Source organism: Eublepharis macularius, chromosome 16 (genome assembly GCF_028583425.1).
Source record: "Eublepharis macularius isolate TG4126 chromosome 16, MPM_Emac_v1.0, whole genome shotgun sequence".
Lineage (NCBI taxonomy): Eukaryota > Metazoa > Chordata > Lepidosauria > Squamata > Eublepharidae > Eublepharis > Eublepharis macularius.
The window spans coordinates 18,160,130-18,179,884 of record NC_072805.1 but is presented as its reverse complement, the minus strand read 5'-3'; the positions used below and the strand labels follow the sequence as shown (position 1 = coordinate 18,179,884).

At 46.1% G+C, this 19,755-nt stretch overlaps 1 protein-coding gene across 2 annotated transcripts in view; it reads right to left on the bottom strand.

Moving 5' to 3' along the window:
• Positions 1-11,894: 11,894 nt before the first annotated feature.
• ESRP2 (epithelial splicing regulatory protein 2) overlaps positions 11,895-19,755 on the bottom strand; it is a 79,703-nt gene continuing 71,842 nt past the window's right edge. The window contains exons 16-17 of one of the 2 annotated variants that reach the window (XM_055000291.1): positions 15,903-16,014; positions 11,895-13,290 (exon numbers count right to left, since the gene is read on the bottom strand). In XM_055000291.1, the coding sequence (XP_054856266.1) occupies positions 15,925-16,014 (90 nt within the window). In that variant the 3' untranslated portion in view covers positions 11,895-13,290; positions 15,903-15,924. The remainder of the gene's footprint in view (positions 13,291-15,902; positions 16,015-19,755) is intronic. The other variant, XM_055000290.1, reaches the window with a different exon arrangement.

Sequence of the window (19,755 nt, the reverse complement as noted above, 5' to 3'; positions counted from 1 at the left end):
GCTTGATGTAAAGATAAAATGGAGGAAAGGAGAAGGCTGTAAGCTGCTTTGGGTTTGGTGTAGTGGTTAAGAGCAGTGGGGCTCTAATCTGGAGAACCAGGTTTGATTCCCCACTCCTCCACTTGAAATCCCTCCTCCACTTGAAAACCTGGGTGACCTTGGGTCAGTCACAGCTCGCTCAGAGCTCTCTCAGCTAGGGTTGCCAGGCTCCCTCAACCTCCCGGCAGGGGGATTGGGGCCTGGCACTCACCTTTCGGGGGGGGGTCACTTCTGGGAAGTGACATAATCATGCGCCCCCCTCCTGGAGCGCGCCCACACTCTGGAGGGGCTTGGATTGGGGCCGCTGCAGAGGGCTGCCCTCCGCAGCGGCTCAAAATGGGCCCAATCCGCACCAAAACGGGCATGTTTTGGGCCCGTTTAGGCACGGATCAGGCCTGTTTTGAGCTGCTGCGGAGCGCAGGAGCGCTCCTGCCCTCCGCAGTGCCGAAAACGGCTCCATTTGGGCGTGAATCGGGCCCGTTTTGAGCTGCTGTAGAGCGCAGGAGCACTCCTGCACTCCGCAGCGGCCCCAATCTGGGCCAAACTGGGCCGATCCAGGCGGCTGCTGTGCACGGAAGCATGCAGCGCTGCTAGGGAGCGCGCACAGAAGGTGCGCTCCCCCATCAGCCAAGTAAGTGGGGGTGGGGTGTGAAGGGTAGTGGTGGGGGATCCCCCGCCCCCACCGGGGGTATGGTATCCCTACTCTCAGCTCCACCCACAACATACTTTGTAAACCGCTCTGAGTGGGTGTTAAGTTGTCATGAAGGGTGGTATATAAATTGAATGTTATGTTCTCTGGGTTCCCAATGGGGAGAAATGTGAATTAAGCAAAGGATAAATGTAATTACTTCAGTGCCCAGCAAAAAAAAAAAAAGATGGACCAAGCCCAGCTGGGAAGTTGAATATAAGTTTGGGCAAGTCTTTTGCATCTCCTCTGCCTCGAACTTTCAGTTCTTGCTCCAGGCCTCTGTTTTCTCGCTCCCGTACTAAAAGGGGGGATCCTGCTTAGCAAGCAATCTGCTCCCCGTCGCTTCCAGCCAGCAGCTTGTCTCAGTCCCGGCTTCATTAAAGAGCTATTAAAAGCAGGCGGGAGCACATTCTTGTTTTCACTGGCCTCCCTTGACACCTCTCCGCCTTGCCCCTGCCAGCAACAGCCATTAAATAACTATTTCAGGGCTCCAGCAAGAGGCCTCCATTTAGACATTTCCAAGCATTTAGCGAGCTGCCTGCCACATTAGAACAAATGGTGCCCACTGTATGGCATAACGTCAGGGCACTTACAAACAAAGGCAGGAAGGTTGGGAGGGTGTCTCTCCCCCCACCCTTTGCTATGCCATAAAGAGTTTGTTGTGCCCTTTGAAGCAGAGTAATTAGAGCAATTAAGGCCCCACAAGATGCCATGGAGGGACGGGCTAAATTTTAAGATGATCCCAAACAACAAATCTATTTTTATTTTAAAACGTTTCTATTCCCCCTCCCTCTCTAAGTCTTTAAGGAGGCACTTACTAATGCAAACAAGACATTTCAATGAAAAAGTGGAGCCACAGTTCAAATCCTCCGTCTTCCCCCTGAACTCACTCAGTGGCCTTAGGCTAACCATAAAAGGCATTATGTGGACTGTGTTCGTAGGCAAGCCACTCTTTCTCTGCTTTACTACCCTCTGACCAAATCGGCAGTAGCAGGGGTGATAATACTTTGCAGGACTGTTTGGAGTATTGTTTGTGATAATGTACAAGAAGTGCTTCAAACCCTGAAGTCGCTCTAGAAATGCTTTTATTAAGAGACAAACAAAATTTTCCAGGGTATACATTTTCATGAGTCAAAGCTCGCTTCATCAGATATGGTATCTGATGAAATGAGCTGTGACTCACACAAGCTCATACCCTGGAAAATGTATTGGTCTCTAACGGCGCTACTGGAGTTGAATTTTGTTCTGCTGCTACAGACTAATGCTGCTATCCTCCTGAATCTGCTTTTATTTAGGTCAATTGGCCTAAAACTGTCAGCAAACAACAAACCATCCAACGAAGGGAGCTTTGACTCTGGAAATCTAGTTGGTCTTTAAGGTGCTACAGGACCTGAATCTTGCTCTTCTGCTACAGACCAACACGGCTACTTATCTCAAACAACAGGAATTATTCTACTCCCTCCAATTGCTATCTGAATCCAACCATTTTGTGCCTCAAAGTTGGCACCCTTGGTATTGGGTAATTCAGTCTTCCAGGGGAGTTGATCTATAAATTGGATACCACCAGAGAATGGCTTTTCTCTCATATGACACATTCACATAGGGTTGCCAACTCCAGCTTGGGATTTTGGAGATTTGGGGGCAGTGCCTAGGGAAAGTGAAGCTCTGGGAGGGAACTCAGTGGAGATGTGATGCTATAAAGTCCATCCTACAAAGTTGCCATTTCCTCCAGGGGAACTGATCTCTGAAGTCTGGTGATCAATTATAATTCTGGGAGAACTCCAGGCTCAACCTTGGGGTTGTCAACTGTACACTCACAGCATGAGAAGAGTCTTCCTGCATCCCATCGAAGGTCCATCCACCAAACTATCTTGTGACCCAAGTTGGCCAGAAGACCAAAGGAAGGCAAAGCGTGCCAGGTTTGTTGCTCCCAAGAGCCTCGTGGTGCAGAGGGGTAAGTAGAGATGGGCACAAACTGGGAAAAAACCAACCACGTGGTTCGTGGTTCGTAAAATTTCACGAACCATGAACTTTCATGAACCTGCCCCCAGTTCGCAAACTGGTTCATTTGGTTCGTGAAAATGTCACATCCAGGTCAGAAAATCGTCACTTCTGGGCCAGCAGAAGGTCTGCAGGAAGTCCATCACCTGTTGCCAAGGTAACTGATTGACTGGCACCAGGCTGTCTGCAGTGACGAACCAAAAAACCGTACCAAATGAACCAGCCTAAAGTTCGTGGCAGTTCATCAGAAATGGGATCTGATGAACCGCTTGTTCGCGAACCATGAACTGGCCTGGTTCGTCATAAATTTTGGTTTGTATTTTGATCCGTGCCTATCTCTGGTGGTAAGCTGCAGTACTGCAGCCCAAGCTCTGCTCACAACCTGAGTTCGATCCTGGTAGAAGTTGGGTTTAGGTGGCTGGCTTAAGGTTGACTCTTCTGAGGCCGGTAAAATGAGTACCCAAGTTCCTGGAGGTAAAGTGTAGATGATTGGGAAAGGCAATGGCAAACCATCCCGTAAAAAGTCTGCCAAGAAAACGTCGTGAAGCGATGTCCCCCCATGGGTCAGTATGACTCGGTGCTTGCACAGGGGACTACCTTTACCTACCTTTTATCTAGTAGAGCTCCGCTATCACTGAACAGGAAGTCTTTCTTTAGCCATCCTGGCCAATAGCTGTTGACAGATCTCTTCTACAGGAGTTTATCTTATCCCCTTTTTCAAGGCCACCATGCTATGCATTAACTCTGCTATGCAAAGACATCTTTTTGTCTGTCTTGACTCTACCAAAAGCACCAGCCATGTAATAATACCATTGGCTTTGGATATTGTTGGGAGGCCTTGAGCGCCCCCCCCCCCCCCGCAGGTTTACTCTAACCAGCTTACCACTTCTGTCTCATGAGGGTCAGTATATGAGTGTATAGGTTGTGCAATATTGTGCTCTGCATCTGGAAGTGCTTTTATATTTATAGTATTTTGCTGTATTTTAGTCTATTTTACGGTATGTTTTATCTCCATGATGTGACGTCCCCCCCGTGGGTCAGTAATGACTTGGTGCTTACACAGGGGACTACCTTTACCTTTTAATCTTCTTATGTATATGGATTGCTGTTGTTATCCACTTGGAGCTCGCCTATGAGGAGAGCAGGCTAGACATTTAATAAAATAAATAAATTGTACTTTGGGACCAAACACAGCTATGAATAACTTGCCAATTTTACCTCTCTACAACAGCAGAGGAAGAGAGAAACTTCCTTTTTGGACATGCATTGGTAGCCTGTTTTTAAGCATTGCATCATATCTGTGTGCAAGCCACCTGCAGTATTTTTTTTAAATGGAAATGCAACATAACTATTCCCCCCGCCCGCATCCTCTGCAATGCAGTTGGGCTCCTCAGTGTAAAGGACCACGGGAAGGATTCTCTCTGCAAGTATAAAGTGAGGCAGCACTGCCATCTGATAGGTCTTGGTGCCGGCAATACTTGTACCCTGTCCTTGCTGAGCAGATCTGGCACTACGGGGGCCTTTGACAAAGAACATGAACAGACTTGAATGGCTGAGGAAGGATTCCTAGCAGGAGTGAATGGTGAATTGGATTCTCCCCCTATCCTACCACTCTTCTGAGCAAAAATTATTTATTTAAATATTTCTTCTGCTCTTTTCCTTCTGGCTGAAGTTCAAAGCCTCCCTCCAGCCTGTGGAGACTTCTTCCAACTTCAGGGGCTCTTCCTCCAACGGGGCCCTTCGGAAAGTGGATGGCGCCACCTCAGTCTTATGAGAGTTCCATGTTAATTTTGTTTAGTGTGTTTTTATCCCAGTTTGTTCCTGCAAAGGAGCAAAGACAAAAATACTATTTAAACTACCTTCAGTAAAGCACAGAATCAGAAGAAAAACAAAGAGTATCCCTGAAAACTTGAAGGGAAGGAAGGGTAGCAGTGAGAGCGAGACCTGTGAGTTAAGGCCAACATGTTTCCAGCACAGGATCTCTGTCTGGGGCTCTGAGGAGTGTTAGCGGATCTCCTGCCCAGCTCTTCAGGGACACAGGATGGAAACGAGGTCTTTCCCAACACCAACTTGCCAGGATAATTTGAGATTCCAACAAGGATGGAACCCAAGCCCTTGTGCATGGAAAGCAGGGACTAGAGATGGGCCCGATCTGAATTATGATTTCAAACCCCCCCCCCCGATTTTGGTGTTTGCACCATCGTGACTCAGCTAATCGGTTCTGTCCGCGGCAACCGATCCAGCAGTCGGGAGTTTGCTTGTTCGGGATTTGATCGGATGGGTCAGTTTCTGTTCAGAATTGCAGACACTCTGGCGCCAGTAATTTATTCCCGGGGCAACGGAGTCAGGGGAATGAGCTGTGTTTGCCCTCCTTCTGTCACCCACAAAACGCGAATGGAAGCCCAGCTTTCCTTAATTAGCAGGCTTCCTTCCAACCACGGAGCAGCAACCCAGGGGAGGGAGGGGGAAGGGGATGTTCTGAAGCCATGGGCACAAAGGAAAGGCAAACGGTAGCGCGGGAGGCTGGGAGACTGCCCACGCCGTTCGCCTTTCCCCAGGACAAGGGGCGCGTGGGCAAGCTGGCCGCCCCTTGTCTTGCGGGGCAGGTGAATGGCGCGGGCAGCCTCCGAGCCACTCGCGCTGCCGCCAGCTCCGCAGCGCACCGGGACAGCTGGCTTGCTGGGTGGGCGTGGGCGACTCAGAAGCGTGCGCGCGCATGTGCGCAAGAGCCTGACTACAGTTGCCCTGGGCGCTGGCCTCCCCGATTCTCAACCAGAAACGAGACTTGATCAGTTAGAATCGGTGACCTGTGTTCGGCGGCAGCCCAGATCTACGAACGGCTTAATCGGAATTTTTTTTGGATCGTGCCCATGTCTAGCAGGGACCCTCCGATCCGATCCAAGCCACACAGTCGTGTCCGACCCTCGGCTACTCCGTAGATCGTCCCCCGCCAGGCCTTTCTGTCCTATAGCGCGTCGAGAGAGATCTGCAGATTCTTGCAGTGAAGTTTTTACAGGGTAGTTTACCATTCCTTTCCCCAACCCAACACACTTAGCCGTACGACAGCCACGAAAGGTAAGTCATATGTTGCCACCCCCTTGGCACTTTGAGCCGGTGTGGGATAAGGGGGAGCAGGGACCCTACTGCTGTAAAAATAGCAAGGTTCATTATGACCTGGTGCTTTTGCCCAATAATTATACCAAGGCTTGGAGAACTTTGAAGAGGAAAATATTTTATTCCAGGAATAAAAGGGGTACAGAGTTTCAAGTAAGTAAAAACACTCTGAGCCCACCCTTTTATACCTTGCCTTTCTGAGACAAAGCCCCCCTTCTTGCTGAGACAAAAGGCCCATCTTCTTCTCTCAGCCAGGATAATTTAACTGGTGATTTCAACAAGGTTGGAACCTGAGCCCTTGTGCATGGGAAGCAGGGACTCTACCACTCAGGCCACAACTCTTCCCCCTTTCTTCTCACCCAATAGAACCCAAGCCCAGGCAGTGTTGCCTCTTGAGCATCTCCCATTGGGGAAGTTCACAGTATAGAAACTATTTGCATGGCTGCAGACAAAGTTAGGTTTGAGCTGCATACAGGTTTCATAACAGTCCAAACTGGTTTCCTGAATTAATAGCGTACCAGGCCACATTCAGAGGACTATTGAACGTACCCAGGGGTTATGACAAGTGCAAATCTAATGCACTCCTTGCATTTAGCTTGATATCAAAGGATAATCAACGAAAAAGAAATGGCTTCTCTGAGAAACAGGTCCCCCCGACACACATGCCTAAAACAAGAGCCAAAACTACGGAGTGTGTTAAAATCATTGCAAATATTGTAAGAAGCCAGGCCTAGAACATCCTCAGTTTTCCATTTTGGTGCCTTCTGTCTGGCCAAATGCAGTGCAAAGACGACACCTACTGGCGGGATGGCTTTATGATATGCATTTTAGAATGGCTTTCTTTCTTTGAAGAAGTGAGCTCTGACTCATTTAAGCTCATGCTGGAATTAATGTTGTTAGTCTTTAATGTGCCCCTGGACTCCTGCTTGGGGTTATGCTGTTTGGGACTGTTTCCTTTAATGGCTTATTCACACAAGTCTGTATTCCCACTTAGATCTTACTGCAATAACAACAACAACATTCGATTTATATACTGCCCTTCAGGATGACTTAACACCCACTCAGAGCGGTTTACAAAGTATGTCATTATTATCCCCACAACAAACACCCTGCGAGGTGGGTGGGGCTGAGAGAGCTCCTAGAAGCTGTGACTGACCCAAGGTCTCCCAGCTGGCTTCACGTGGAGGAGTGGGGAATCAAACCTGGTTCTCCAGATTAGAATCCCACGCTCTTAACCACTACACGAAACTGTACACTTTCCCTCTGCCATGAGTACAAATACATACATGGGTCAAATCCACATTACTCATTCTAAGTCGCATGTTCCCCGCATTCCCCACGCAATCCCTAGTGCCGGTCACATTACCTCATTAAACAGACGCATTTCATTCGCATTTCTCCCGAATATGTGGTCACAGGTTTTCAACGGGAGTTTCACAGTGGCCGTGAACAGGCCAATGCGCAATTTACGCGTTTTTTTTAAAAACCACCCCCCTTCCTGTCTCTCCGGCCGTTCCGAGAGTTCCTATTGGCTGATTCAACTTGCAAGTGCTCCGTAGTCTGCAAAAGACTGTTTTTGACTTCATAGCATTGGCTTTATTGATTATGCTGTTTTTGAATCAAATCTGGTAATTTGAAAAATCATTTTGGGGTGAATCCACCCTCAGAACGGACTCGCGAAACTTCCTTTTTAACTGTTTTTTTTTATTTTATATTACTGTAATATCGAAATTATGAAATATCGAAATAATGACACTCCAAGAAAGTGAAACTTCAGTAAAATTCAGGCACTGAACTGTCCTGCATAGGAAATGCCCACGAAAGCTTCCCACATGCTTCCAAATTTCCAAAAAAGAAACGGGAGAGAGCCATCAGTGCTGTCAGTGGGGGAAAGAGAGGCATCATTATCTTCAATGATGTTTCTTTATATGGCAAGATCGAAATAACGGAAAAGTGCACTCAAAACATAAAAAAAAATGGGTGGGGAAAAAAGGTCCCGCCCCAAAAAAGCGGTTTTCGAGCGGCCGTGTGACCGGAGGGACGCGCGAGAAAGACGGATTGGAAGCAGGAATGTGAACGAAGAGGAAAAAATCGCGGATTGGAGGCAAACGGAAGATATCCGATAAACATGCAGGTAATGGGTGAATGTGGATTCGACCATGGTTCTCTGACACAAAAGATGGGGAGAGGGAGCAGGGCCGTATTATTCATAAGGATGACTAGGCTGAAGCCTAGGGGACCCGCAGGAACTAGGAGCCCATCAATTTTTCTTGCTGAGGCACACCTCCGCATAAATTACAATTAATTGATTCTCTTATATAATTTCTATTAATAATTAACTGCTTCCTTACTGAAGTGAAACAAATTGTCTCTTATATTAAAATAATTATCCATAAATTATGTATTTTTAATAAACAATACTTTTTTATTCACTTCAAAATATTACAGTATTGAACAATTATATCCCCAAAATGTTTTTTCCTGAAGAGTTCTACTCACGCAATAAAAAATATTTTAAAAATTGTGAATAGAATTCTTCAGCCCCCCCTCAAAATGGATACAGGGCTATGTACTGCTGTCTAGCACCTACCATACCAGGGTCAGGCGGTCAGCTGTAGTGGGGTGAAAGGTTGAAGAGCCAGAGGAGGTCCAAAATACCTGAAAGCCTAGGGGCCCGGCCATGGGTTAATATGGCCCTGAGAGGGAGCCAATAGTATAGTAAGCCGGGCTTACTATAACCTCTCCTCCCCGCCCCTCCCAGCCATCCTTTTGTTTTCCTTCTACCCAGGGCTTTTTTTCAGGGGGAACGCAGGGGAACGGAGTTCTGGAACCTCTTGAAAATGGTCACATGGCTGGTGCCCCCCCTGATCTCCAGACAGAGGGGAGTTGAGACTGCCCTCCGAGGGCAGTCTCGACTCCCCTCTGTCTGGAGATCAGGGGGCGGGGCCACCAGCCATGTGACCATTTTCTCCAAGGGCAACCCACTGAGTTCCACCACCTCTTTTCCCCGAAAAAAGCCCTGCTTCTACCCTTGAAATTTAAGTCACAAACCAAAGAGGAACCATCTTATATCCTGTACATTCCGCAGCTGAGAGATGGGCTTCTTCAACCTATCCTGTAAAAATGCACAGAATTTCAGTAAGCTTCTTGCGGGAGGTGGGAAGTGATGGCTCAGGACTCTCAGGACTCACTGTTTTTATTGTGTGACTCTATAAACACTAGTATTCTCTGGCTTTAAGATATCTACATTCTGAATTAATTATATAAATCCCCTCAATTGGCATGTTCTGCAAATACGATTGCCAACCTTCAGGTATGCAAATTCAATAGAAAGGAAATCTTGGTCCAACCAAGATTCAAACAATAGAGGGGACGCCACTCACTGAGGAAAATAATAATAAACTATCACTTTTATACATGCTATTTTTCATTATTCAGAAATATCATATATCATAAATAGTGGCCGCAAAGTTCATATATTTAAAGTGCTGCAGTATTTATTGGATAAAAGAAGGTTGTTGCAGTGGAGTATCTTGGACTGTTACTATTTTATTGGGAGCACATTAGCACTTTATTATTCTTCATTGCACGAGTCAATATATTATATCGTAAAAATGAAAACTATTGTGTATAAAAGCGACAGTTTATGATTATGTTCCTCAGTGAGGGGGTCTCCTCTATTGTTTGAACCTCCAGGTGTGGCCTGGAGATCTCCTGGAATTACCACTCATCTCCAAACTACAGCTATCAAATGGCTGCTGTGGAGGAGAGACTCTTGGGCATTCATTACACCCTACTGATGTTCTTCCCCCAAATCTCATCCTCCCCAGTCTCCACCCCCCAAAATCTCTAGGGACATCCCAACCTGGAGTTGGCAGCCCGTCTGTAGACATTATTCTGTGATTCTGCGTAAGTTTTGTAGTTTAGTTGTAGGAGGAGCAGGCCTTTTGCCAAAGAGCTTGCTCTGTCACCTATCACGCTTCAGAATTGAGTGGATGTTGCCTTGTAAACATTATGGTTATGCTGTGGTATATAAAATGAGGGTTGGATCCAGGAGATCCATTCTGCTAGCAGATGACAGCACCTCCCCTAGGTTGGAGAGATCCATAAGATCCAATGCAATGATTCTGATAAAAAGCTTGACAAATTTCAATAGCATAGATACTCCACTCCCTCCTTTCAGTCTCTGCTTGGCTATCCCTCTGTAGAGCCTGAATTTTCAAAAGCTATAGCCTGTGATTTCTTCCCTTTATATAGAGCTTCCAAGTGTTCAAAGCGCTTGACACACAAGCCGTCAGAGACCTGGCTTACAGGGTTGCTTGTCAGGATTTCTGTTACCACTGTTGTGTTGTAGGGTAAGAGAGAAGTGGGACTGATTTACTTCATTTATACTCTCCTTTGCTCCCTAGTGAGGGCCTAAGGTCGCTTACAAAATTTCCCTTTCTCTATTGTCTCACACAACAACCCTGTGAGGAGGGTTAGACAGAGTGTGTGGATGGCCCATCGTCAAACACAGAATTTGAGGAGGGTTACACAGTATGTGTGGATGGCCCATGGTCAAATGCAGAATTTCAGTATGCTTCCTTCCGGAGTGGGGTGGAGTGGAGGCACAAATTCTCTGGTACTTTTAGCACAAATTCTTCAGTATCTCAAAACCAGAACATACTAGTATGTAAGCTTCCATTACCAATGCTGATTCCTTCACTCCCCACCCTCTGCATACCCCACCCTATCCAATCATGCCTGCCATCGTCATTCACCGGCTTTTGTCATTTACCTGCTATTGTTATTCAGCATCTGAAATCACTCCACTCTCCAAGATATAAGGATAGATGGACTCGGGGCTTTTTTTCTGGGAAAAGAGGTGGTGGAACTCAGTGGGTAGCCAGCACAGGGGGCAACTCTTGGTGGGAGGTAGTGCCCCTGGTACCACATGCGCATGTGCAAAGTGCGCGCATGCCCCCAGGACCGCACAATGACGGTCACTCTGGGTCAGCTGGAACGGGGGGGGGGGAGTTTTTTAAAGTTTAAATCACCCTCGGTGAAAATGCTCACATGGCTGGTGTCCCCACCCCCTGATCTCCAGACAGAGGGGGGGTTAGATTGCCCTCGCAGAGGGCAATCTAAACTCCCCTCTGTCTAGAGATCAGGGGACAGGGACACCAGCCATGTGACCATTTTCAAGAGGTGCCGGAACTCCATTCCACTGTGTTCCAGCTGAAAAAAAGCCCTGGATGGACTCACATTCTAGCTGTATCTGAAGAAGTGGGCTGTGACTCACGAAAGCTCATACCCTACCCAGGGTTTTTTTTCTGGGAAAAGAGGTGGCGGAACTCTCAAGAGGGAAATGAGGGAGAAACACACAGGATTCTTTGAAATAATATTATTTTCATGTGCTATTGTTGAGTATTTTCAAGAGGTGCTGGAACTCCGTTCCACTGCATTCCCACTGAAAAAAAGCTCTGACCCTATCCCAAATTTTGGTAGTCTTATAGGTGCTACAGGACTCTTGCTCTTTTCTGCTGCTACAGAGAGACTAACATGGCTACCCATTTTGATCAAGCTTCCATGACAGAGTGGGAATTCCAACCTTGGTTTCCCAAAGCCTAGTTTCTCAGACCGCTACACCACATTGGCCATCATGGCTGATGTAGCAGAAGTAAGACCTGAACCAGGGACTTCCCATTTCACAAAACTCAGTTTTGCAACTACGAGCCAAGCCACAAGTGACGAATGACACTTGCCTGGCAAGTGAACAGACACACGTGCATTCCTCCCTGTTCACTTGCCCTCCACTTGCCCTCCACTTGATCAAGTGGAGCGCAAGTGGAGGGCAAGTGAACAGGGAAGAATACACGTGACTCTGTTCACTTGCCAGGCAAGTGTCATTCGTCACTTGTGGCTTGGCTCTAAATCACTGTACCTGATCATCAGTTTCACAAAAAAAGACAATATGACTGCCAATCATCTTACAGTGCATTCCCGGTGCATGAACTCCTCTGCAGCTTTCAATTGAAAAATGCTGAGCGATTTAATACAGCCAACATTATTTCTTCAAGCATCTTGTTTTATTTCTTGTTATATAAGAAGCATACATCATCATTTGGAAAGGGGGAGGAAGTGGCGGCGATTCCATTTTAAGTACTAAGAGTTTGCACACTCCAACAAAAAAAAAAATTCCCTGTGTTCACAGGTACCTGAGAGCCTCTTGCGAAAACAGGCTCCTTTCTGGTTTCCTCTGCTGTTATTGCACATTTGAGAAAATCTTGCATCAAAAGGCACAGTAAAAACAAAATCATCTAGTGCTTCTACAATAGATGTTTCAGCACACGCACTACACAACATAAAAACTAAATTCTTTGGACATGTATATACATACACACACAAACAAACAAACCATGCACTAGCTTGGACTTAGGGTTGCCTTGTGGCTTCATAATATACAAATAAAGTATAGTTTAATATTGTAAACAAATGGCATGCACATAGACTAGAGCAAAAAAGTTTTTTAACATAGTATCTGAGCGCTATGATGCTTAAATAAAACAAAATATATAATTTACTAGTCCTCAGAGTTTATGTGCCATTCTTGTCCTAGTGAGAGTTTTAAAATTCTGAACTTTTTTTTTGTTTGGTTTGACTCACAGATTGGCAGTCTGAATATTTGGAGACAGATATGGCTTTATTTACTTGCATTGTACCCCGCAAAGAAATTTTTATTAAAAAAAAAATAGGAAAAGCTTCCCCCTCGCTCCATTTGGATGCAGCTTTTCAAGCTGCTCTTCAGCTCTGGGAAGTAACAAAAATATTAATACGATTTGCCAGGCCAAGTTCGAGAGAGAAAGAATGGCGACTTCCAGGGGCATCCCCCCCCCCTCTAAAAAGAGAGCCCTTTTGGCAAGACTGGTTTCAAAGCAAATTGAAAATTTGAAGGAAATGTCGGTTTCGGCTTCCACTCCAAATTGATACATAAAATTAAAAATAATGATGATAGCAGCAGGCCCTCATGGGCACCTCTGCTGAAGTGCAGTCCCATTGTGCCCCAATTCAATGGGTGGGGATTTTTAGAGCAACCATCTTAAAATCAAGCACTCTAGCACTACAACGTTAGTTCTCTGGAGGGTGTGTGTGGAGGATGGTGGTGTTCTGGTGTATTCCCCCCTCCACTTGAAGCCATTTATAAGGATATTTGTCCCATTGCATCAGGGGGAGAAGGCACTTTGGTGGGGGAAGACTTCTTCCTAAAAGGCACCAATTTTTAGTCACCCCCCCTTAAAGGAGTCTGTTGGTTAGATCAGGCAGAGTTCTACACAGTGGCCGCCCAAGAGATTTCCGCTCCTCTCGGCCACAGCTTTCTTCGCCGAGTCCAGGCTGGGGAAGGTGACCAAGGCCTCTCCGCTGGGCTGCCCACTGAAGTTGTAAAGCAGAAGGATCGAATCTGCGTGGAGCTGCAGGGACAGAGAGGGCAGTCAGAGAAAGAAGAATGGGGGAAAGCAGGACAATTTACAGGAAAGTAATACAATTCTGGACAACAAAATTAGAGTGGAAGGGAAAGGGGGGGGAGAGATGAGAAACTAGAGGAAAAATTAGACATAGTGACTGAGAAATTTGAGGGTTATTAATGAGTGGGTGCAGACTGCAGTAACTCTGTATAACATAGCATACTGGGATGGGGAGAAATACAGACCCAGAAAATTAAAACAACTGAGATAGACTGAACTTTCTAGGCTAAAAAGAGAGACTATTGAGACACCTAAAAGAAAAAAAATACTTAGTAAAAATCAAAGATAACTCTGAAAAAAAATTCATTCATGAAGAAACATGGAAACTTAGAGAGCTGGAAAAATGTAGGGTCTTTGGAAGAGCACCTAATAAATATACATATTTATTACTTCAGAGACAGGGAATATCCAAAATGCAGATGTTGCACCAACAATGTTACATCATAAATGGAACTGGGGGGGGGAAATGAACAGGGGAACTTGTCTTTTAGACCTTATGATCCCTACCCCTTTTATAGTCCTCCAAATAAAACACAAACTTTTCCTAAAACTAAAAAATGGGAGGAACTTTTACAATCCTTTTAATGACTCCAAAGACTGGAATTTTGGCTTTCCTCTTTGTGGCAAAAAGCTGTCATCCTTACTCTTTTCAAACAATTGATGTATCCGGCATTTATTACGCCTGTGGGTAAACGTGGGTACACACAAATAAGCCAGGAGGAAAGTCACAGCAGGGGAAGCCAACAGTTAAAATGCAGATAAAGGCAGGGCTATGTTATCTGATGGCTATTTAAAACTGCAGGTTAAATAAAACCACCGTAGAAGGTTCGCTATCCGATTATAGCTCCAGATGTGTATTCCCACATTAGGCTGCTTTGCATTATGAGATTTCATGCACTGGCCACATCTGACGGGGTGCAGCAGCAGCCAACCCCCTGACTGGCTGGAAATGCACTTGGAGAGGTGCATATCAAAATATTGTGCATGTACCAGGGAGGAAAGGGAATGCAATGTGTGAACAAGTCCTAAGGAAGTAGAGGAAGCAGGAAAGTTAAAGAGTTGGTTTTGGCAGGGAGATAGCTGGGACAATGCAACCACACCAGTCGGCCACAGAACCGCAACACTTGGCTGAAGTTATGAGGTATAGGAAAAGACCCATCACCGCCCCCCCCCCCTCCGAGCTTCCTCCCTCCCAGCTTCTCCAGTGGCAACAACTGATTGCAGAGGATGAAAGCAATCCATACTGAGTGCAGGAAAAGCTAATCAGGTGGATTTCCTCTTATTTTGGATCTGCGCTCTCAAGAATCTGGGGCTCTTTTAGGTGCTTGTTTGGTTGCACTAGCTCTGTAGTGGCTGCTTTGGGGGGGGTCACAGGAGTAGAGGGTCCTGTCCCAGCAACTGCCACCTGTAACCTTCTAGCTGCATGGACGCCACCTGCTGAGCCATAGCTCCTCTCCTAATTGATTGCGTGTGTAAGAGATTCTGGAAAGGACTAAGAGGAGAGAAGCAGAACTCATCACACTCCGACTCGGCGCCATTGCTGTTTCTTCTCTGCTAGAAAACTGGGGCCCTTGAAAGAGTGATATTCCCCGTTTTGGACAATCTAGCAAAACATTTTTTTAAACAAGTCAGTTTCTGTTTTATTTTTCAATTTAATTTTATTTCTTTAGCAAGCAGCAAGGGATACTCATGGCATGCTTGTGAAGAAGAGTATGGTCACACGCTCACACATACAGCAGTAGCTCTCAAACTTCCAGTTAAATAGAACTTGGCAATGTAATCCCACTCTGTGGTACCCTGGAATCTGTCCAGGTCCATTTCTTGGCTTCCTGCAGTCATTTCGACTGGCGTTCTGCTTGCACGTTTGCCAGGTGCTTGGCTTTAAGTTTGGGTAGCGCTTTTCTTTTTAAATACTCATACTTTGTGCCCATATTTTTTCCCCTATGTCACCTGCTCTAGGAGCCACCAGTTTTAATTCAATGTTGGAGGGGAGGACCAAAAATATACACTGTGCATGTTCAGAAACACTCTTGTCTTCAAGAATATATACTTTTAGGGCGGAAAACTGTTTTCTCTAAATATCACATGGCATGGTAAATTGGAAGAAAACCACCACAATTATTGGAAATATTAACACTTCTCAAGCCCCATCACACCCCAAAGTTAGATGAGTATTGTTTTGCCTTAAGTGGCCTATGGCCAACAATAGGAATAGAAGCGTCTTGTTAAATGAGATTGCCAGAAAGTGGTAAATATAATCACAACCGCTTGACCAGGAGCACCTCTCAAAAAAACAAAAGATTGCCAAGCAGCCATGTAACCCACCCCCCCATGCCTCTCAAGCAAACCCAGCCCCCGTCATTGGCACCACCGGGTTAGTTGATTCATGCATGGTGCAAAAGCAAGGGGGCAAAGAATGTTAGCAGGCAAAGCCCTCAACGCAAGCTGGGAAAGGCCAATGCGAAACAAATCATTTCCAACCCCCCCACACCAGGCCCATCATTTCCCCCCTTGTCCATTCACCCCCGAAGGCTCCGCGGCTGCCAGGCCAAGCTTACCTTCGTTGGAGGTTACAAATAGTTACAAACAGACCCACTCTTTCGGCGCTTGTAACACACTCCTGGCTTGGTCGTTGAGCTGAACGAAGCCACTGTAGTCATCGGGGGCATACTACAGTACAAGTGCGACACACATAAGGTCAGTTGTCGTGCAACCAGCCGGCTGCACACACCGGCACTTGCAAACTTATAAGAAAGGGGTGAGAGCGACAGGCGTCAGGGAGGAAAAAGACAAAGCAATACACAACGCTGCCTTCTACCGAGTCAGATTGCTGAGCCACCCGGCCTGCCGCTCAGATTGGCCACAGCTGTCTCTCTGCACTGTTCCCCAAATCTTTTGAGCCAGACACGCTAGCGCTTCAGTTGGGGAAATCTCTAAGCAGGTGCTCTGTCCAAAAAAATGCCAAAGCATATAGCACGACAAAGGCAGTAACTTCTGCTCTGTATGCAAGACTTGCTGTATTTTGAATTTCTGTTTTGCATGCAAGATCTTTTCTCTGCTCAGGATGTATTTTGTTCTGTATATACTTTTTTTGTTCAATATGCAAGTTTTTCCAAATTTCTGTATGCAGTTTTGGCTTTGTCATACAGTGCATGGTGAATTGAGACATGGTTTCGGCTACAGCTTTGGCATTTTTTGTTTTGTTTATCTTACACTGTGGTTCCTTCCTTTGTTATTAACTATCCACTACACAAGCATAATACAGGGTCCAGGCAGCCTCATGGTGCAGATGCAGGGAACTGACTAAAGAAGCTTTGGGGCAAAGAAGCCTCCCTTCCTTGTTTTTGGGCGAGTCCAGGCTGAACCATCTTGTGGCAGCCAAGGTCTTGCAAATGTTCCAGACAGGAATACAGCCCCAAATGCTAACGTGATGGAGCAGCGGAAAAGCCACGGGCACACCCCAAGACAGTTTAATTGAAATTGCTTGTGGGGAACTGGAAGGGAAAGAGAGCAGGATTGGAGTCCAGTGGGGCACCTTAGAGACCAACAAGATTTTCAAAGAGTCTTGAAAGTTTATAGCCTGAAAATCTCATTGGTCTCTAAGGTGCCCCACTGGACTCAAATCCTGCTACTTCTACAGCAGACCTATACAGCTACCTACCTGAAACTGACTTCCTGGTAGGGAAGGAGTAGCTGCTGAGAGGCTGGGGAAATGGCAAGAAAGATGCGAGAGAGGGACTAGGCAACTAGAGATGGGAAGCAAAGTGTGTGAGGGGTTATTCCCCATAGCGTCTGTAAGACCAGATCAGGGCAGAGAGAGTGTGCAATAAAATAACTTAGCCAGAAACTCCAAGAAGAATGATCAGAGAGGGTTCCTTTTTTCAGGTCCCCACAATTATTTATCATACTGTACCCCAGGGGTATGTTTCCCCAAAGAGTGGCTGGATAAAGTTTCCCCAACATGAGCGTCCCGTGTTTCCTGCTAAACCAGGTTTCAGATCACCAAAGGGTAGAAGTGACACAAAAAAGTTTTATACCTGACTCGCTACATTTCTGCTTCTTAGAACTATGGGTGACCTTGGGCCAGTCACAGCTTCTCAGAGCTCTCTCAGCCCCACCCACTTTACAGGGTGATTGCCCTGAGGATAATAATAACACTTTGTAAACCGCTCTGAGTGGGCGTTAAGTTGTCCTGAAGGACGGTATATAAATTGAATATTGTTAGTATTATTATGTTCAGAGGTGAGAACTACACACACACCTCTGTCAAAATTGGGACAAAGGAGGGACTCGTTTTACTATCCAAGAACACAAGCTTTGCATTGACAACAGGGGCTGGTTCAGAGCCAATTTTCCATGACTGATTATGCACCTTTTGTATTACATCTACTCCACCAAAATGTAACACCCTTCCTTCAAACAGGGTTGCCAGATAAGCCGGTAACATTCAGACTAACTAGAATTTTACTTTATTGGTGGCAAAATGGGGTCAAAAGGGAGCTGAGCTGGGAACGAGTATGTTATTTCATGGAACGTAAGAAGAGCTGTGCTGGATCAGACCAGGGGCCCATCCAGTACAGCTTCCTGTCTCACACAGTGGCCAATCAGTTACTATGGAGGGTCAACAAAAGGTCAAGCAAGTACTTTAGTGAGCCCTTAATAATTAAAAAAAAACATGGTGTGTGCATGGGAGAGAATGGCGATCGTGGGGACTGAGAGCCAAGCTACAAGGGATGGCTTACACGAGGAGGAGCACGTGAACGGAGTCACAATGTTAGTCAGGAAGCTGAGTTTTCAAAGAGATTGGAAGGCTTTGTCAATTTCTTCTCTCTACAGAGCCAAGGAGATCTGTTCAGAGGGTTTGTTAATTTTCTTTTTGTCTCCAAGAAGGAGAGGTGAAATTGCAGATCCTTCTGGAGGCAAAAAGGAAATTAACAAACCCTCCCTCTGAGGAGAAATCTTTCAAAAACAAAATCCAACGGGAGGCTGCTGAATTGGAATTCATATGCAAATTTGACTCTATTAAGCTGGGACTGAATAGGGACTATGAATGGTTATCACATTATCACAGGTAACAGATCTCCTTTACAGAGGCGGGGTCTGGGGGAGCCCAGTGGCCCCTGGCATGGACTTTCGGGGACCACAGTTCTCTTTGTCAGATGCATCTGACAGGGAGAGCTGTGGTTATCGAAGGCTTATACTGCATTGGAATTGGATGGTTTAGCTGTTTTACTGCTACAGACTAACATGGCAAACTCCTTTGAAGCCTCACAAAAGCCAACTGATCCCCACTCCAAAAGGAGATGTTTACATTTACTAGCAAAGGAATCTTTTGGTTGCACCCTCCCTCTCCCCCCTAATTGCATCTTCTCTCTCCTCCCCTCCCCCCTCCTCTTCTATATTTGACCAGTTTCTGTACCATGCATCTGACGAAGAGAACTTGATTCTCAAAAGCTTATACTACAATAAAATTGGTTAGTCTTAAAGGTGCTACTGGACTCTTTTTGATTTTGCTACCACAGACTAACATGGCTAACTCCTCTGCCTCTAAGGAGAATCTCTGCTGGCCCTGTAGAGAGGGGAAATTGACAAAGCCTTCTGATCTCTTTGCAACTCCCTTCATGTGCTCCTCCTCATGTAATTTGTCTTTTGTAGCTTAGCTCTGACGGAGATGCGGCCTGCAAATAACCACTACAGACAGCTGGTTACTCCCTGTGTGTGCACATGTGTACTAAGGAGAGGACAGGTACATTTAGAGCACAATGCACAAGCATACACTATGAAAGCATTGTGCTGTGAATATCTGAGTACACCACCCTCAAGTTGCCCCTTTGCAGAGGACCTTTCTATTTCCGCAGGGTGCCTCTGATGAGATTCCATGAGCATACATCGCTCTCCCAGATGCCGTGCCAAGTGAGCCAGAAGCCTCACCTCTCCACCTGTTATCTGTTTGGCAGATAACACACGTGGGGGTGCCACTGCCACCACCTTCACCACCCTCACCCTGGCCTGCACGTGCAAAAACCCAGCATGCCTGCACATTCTCCAGGCAGGTAAGAAAATATTATTTTCACAACAAAAGAGGGGGGGCTACTCATGTTTGCTGTCATGATTAGAGGTGGGCATAAAACGAAATATCAAACAAAGTTCGTCAAGGACCAGGCAGTTTTTTGGTTCGCAAACCATCGGTTCGTCGGAGGGCATTTCTGATGAACCGTGATGAACTGTGATGATTTTTGGGCTGCCTCATTTGGTTCATTTGTTGGTTTGTCACTGCAGACAGCCTGGCGCCAATCAATCAGTTTCCTAGGCAATGGGGGGGATGGGCTTTCTGCAGACCTTCTGCTACCCCGGAAATGACGTATTCATGAACCAAACAAACCAGTTCGCGAACCAGGCAATTTCATGCAG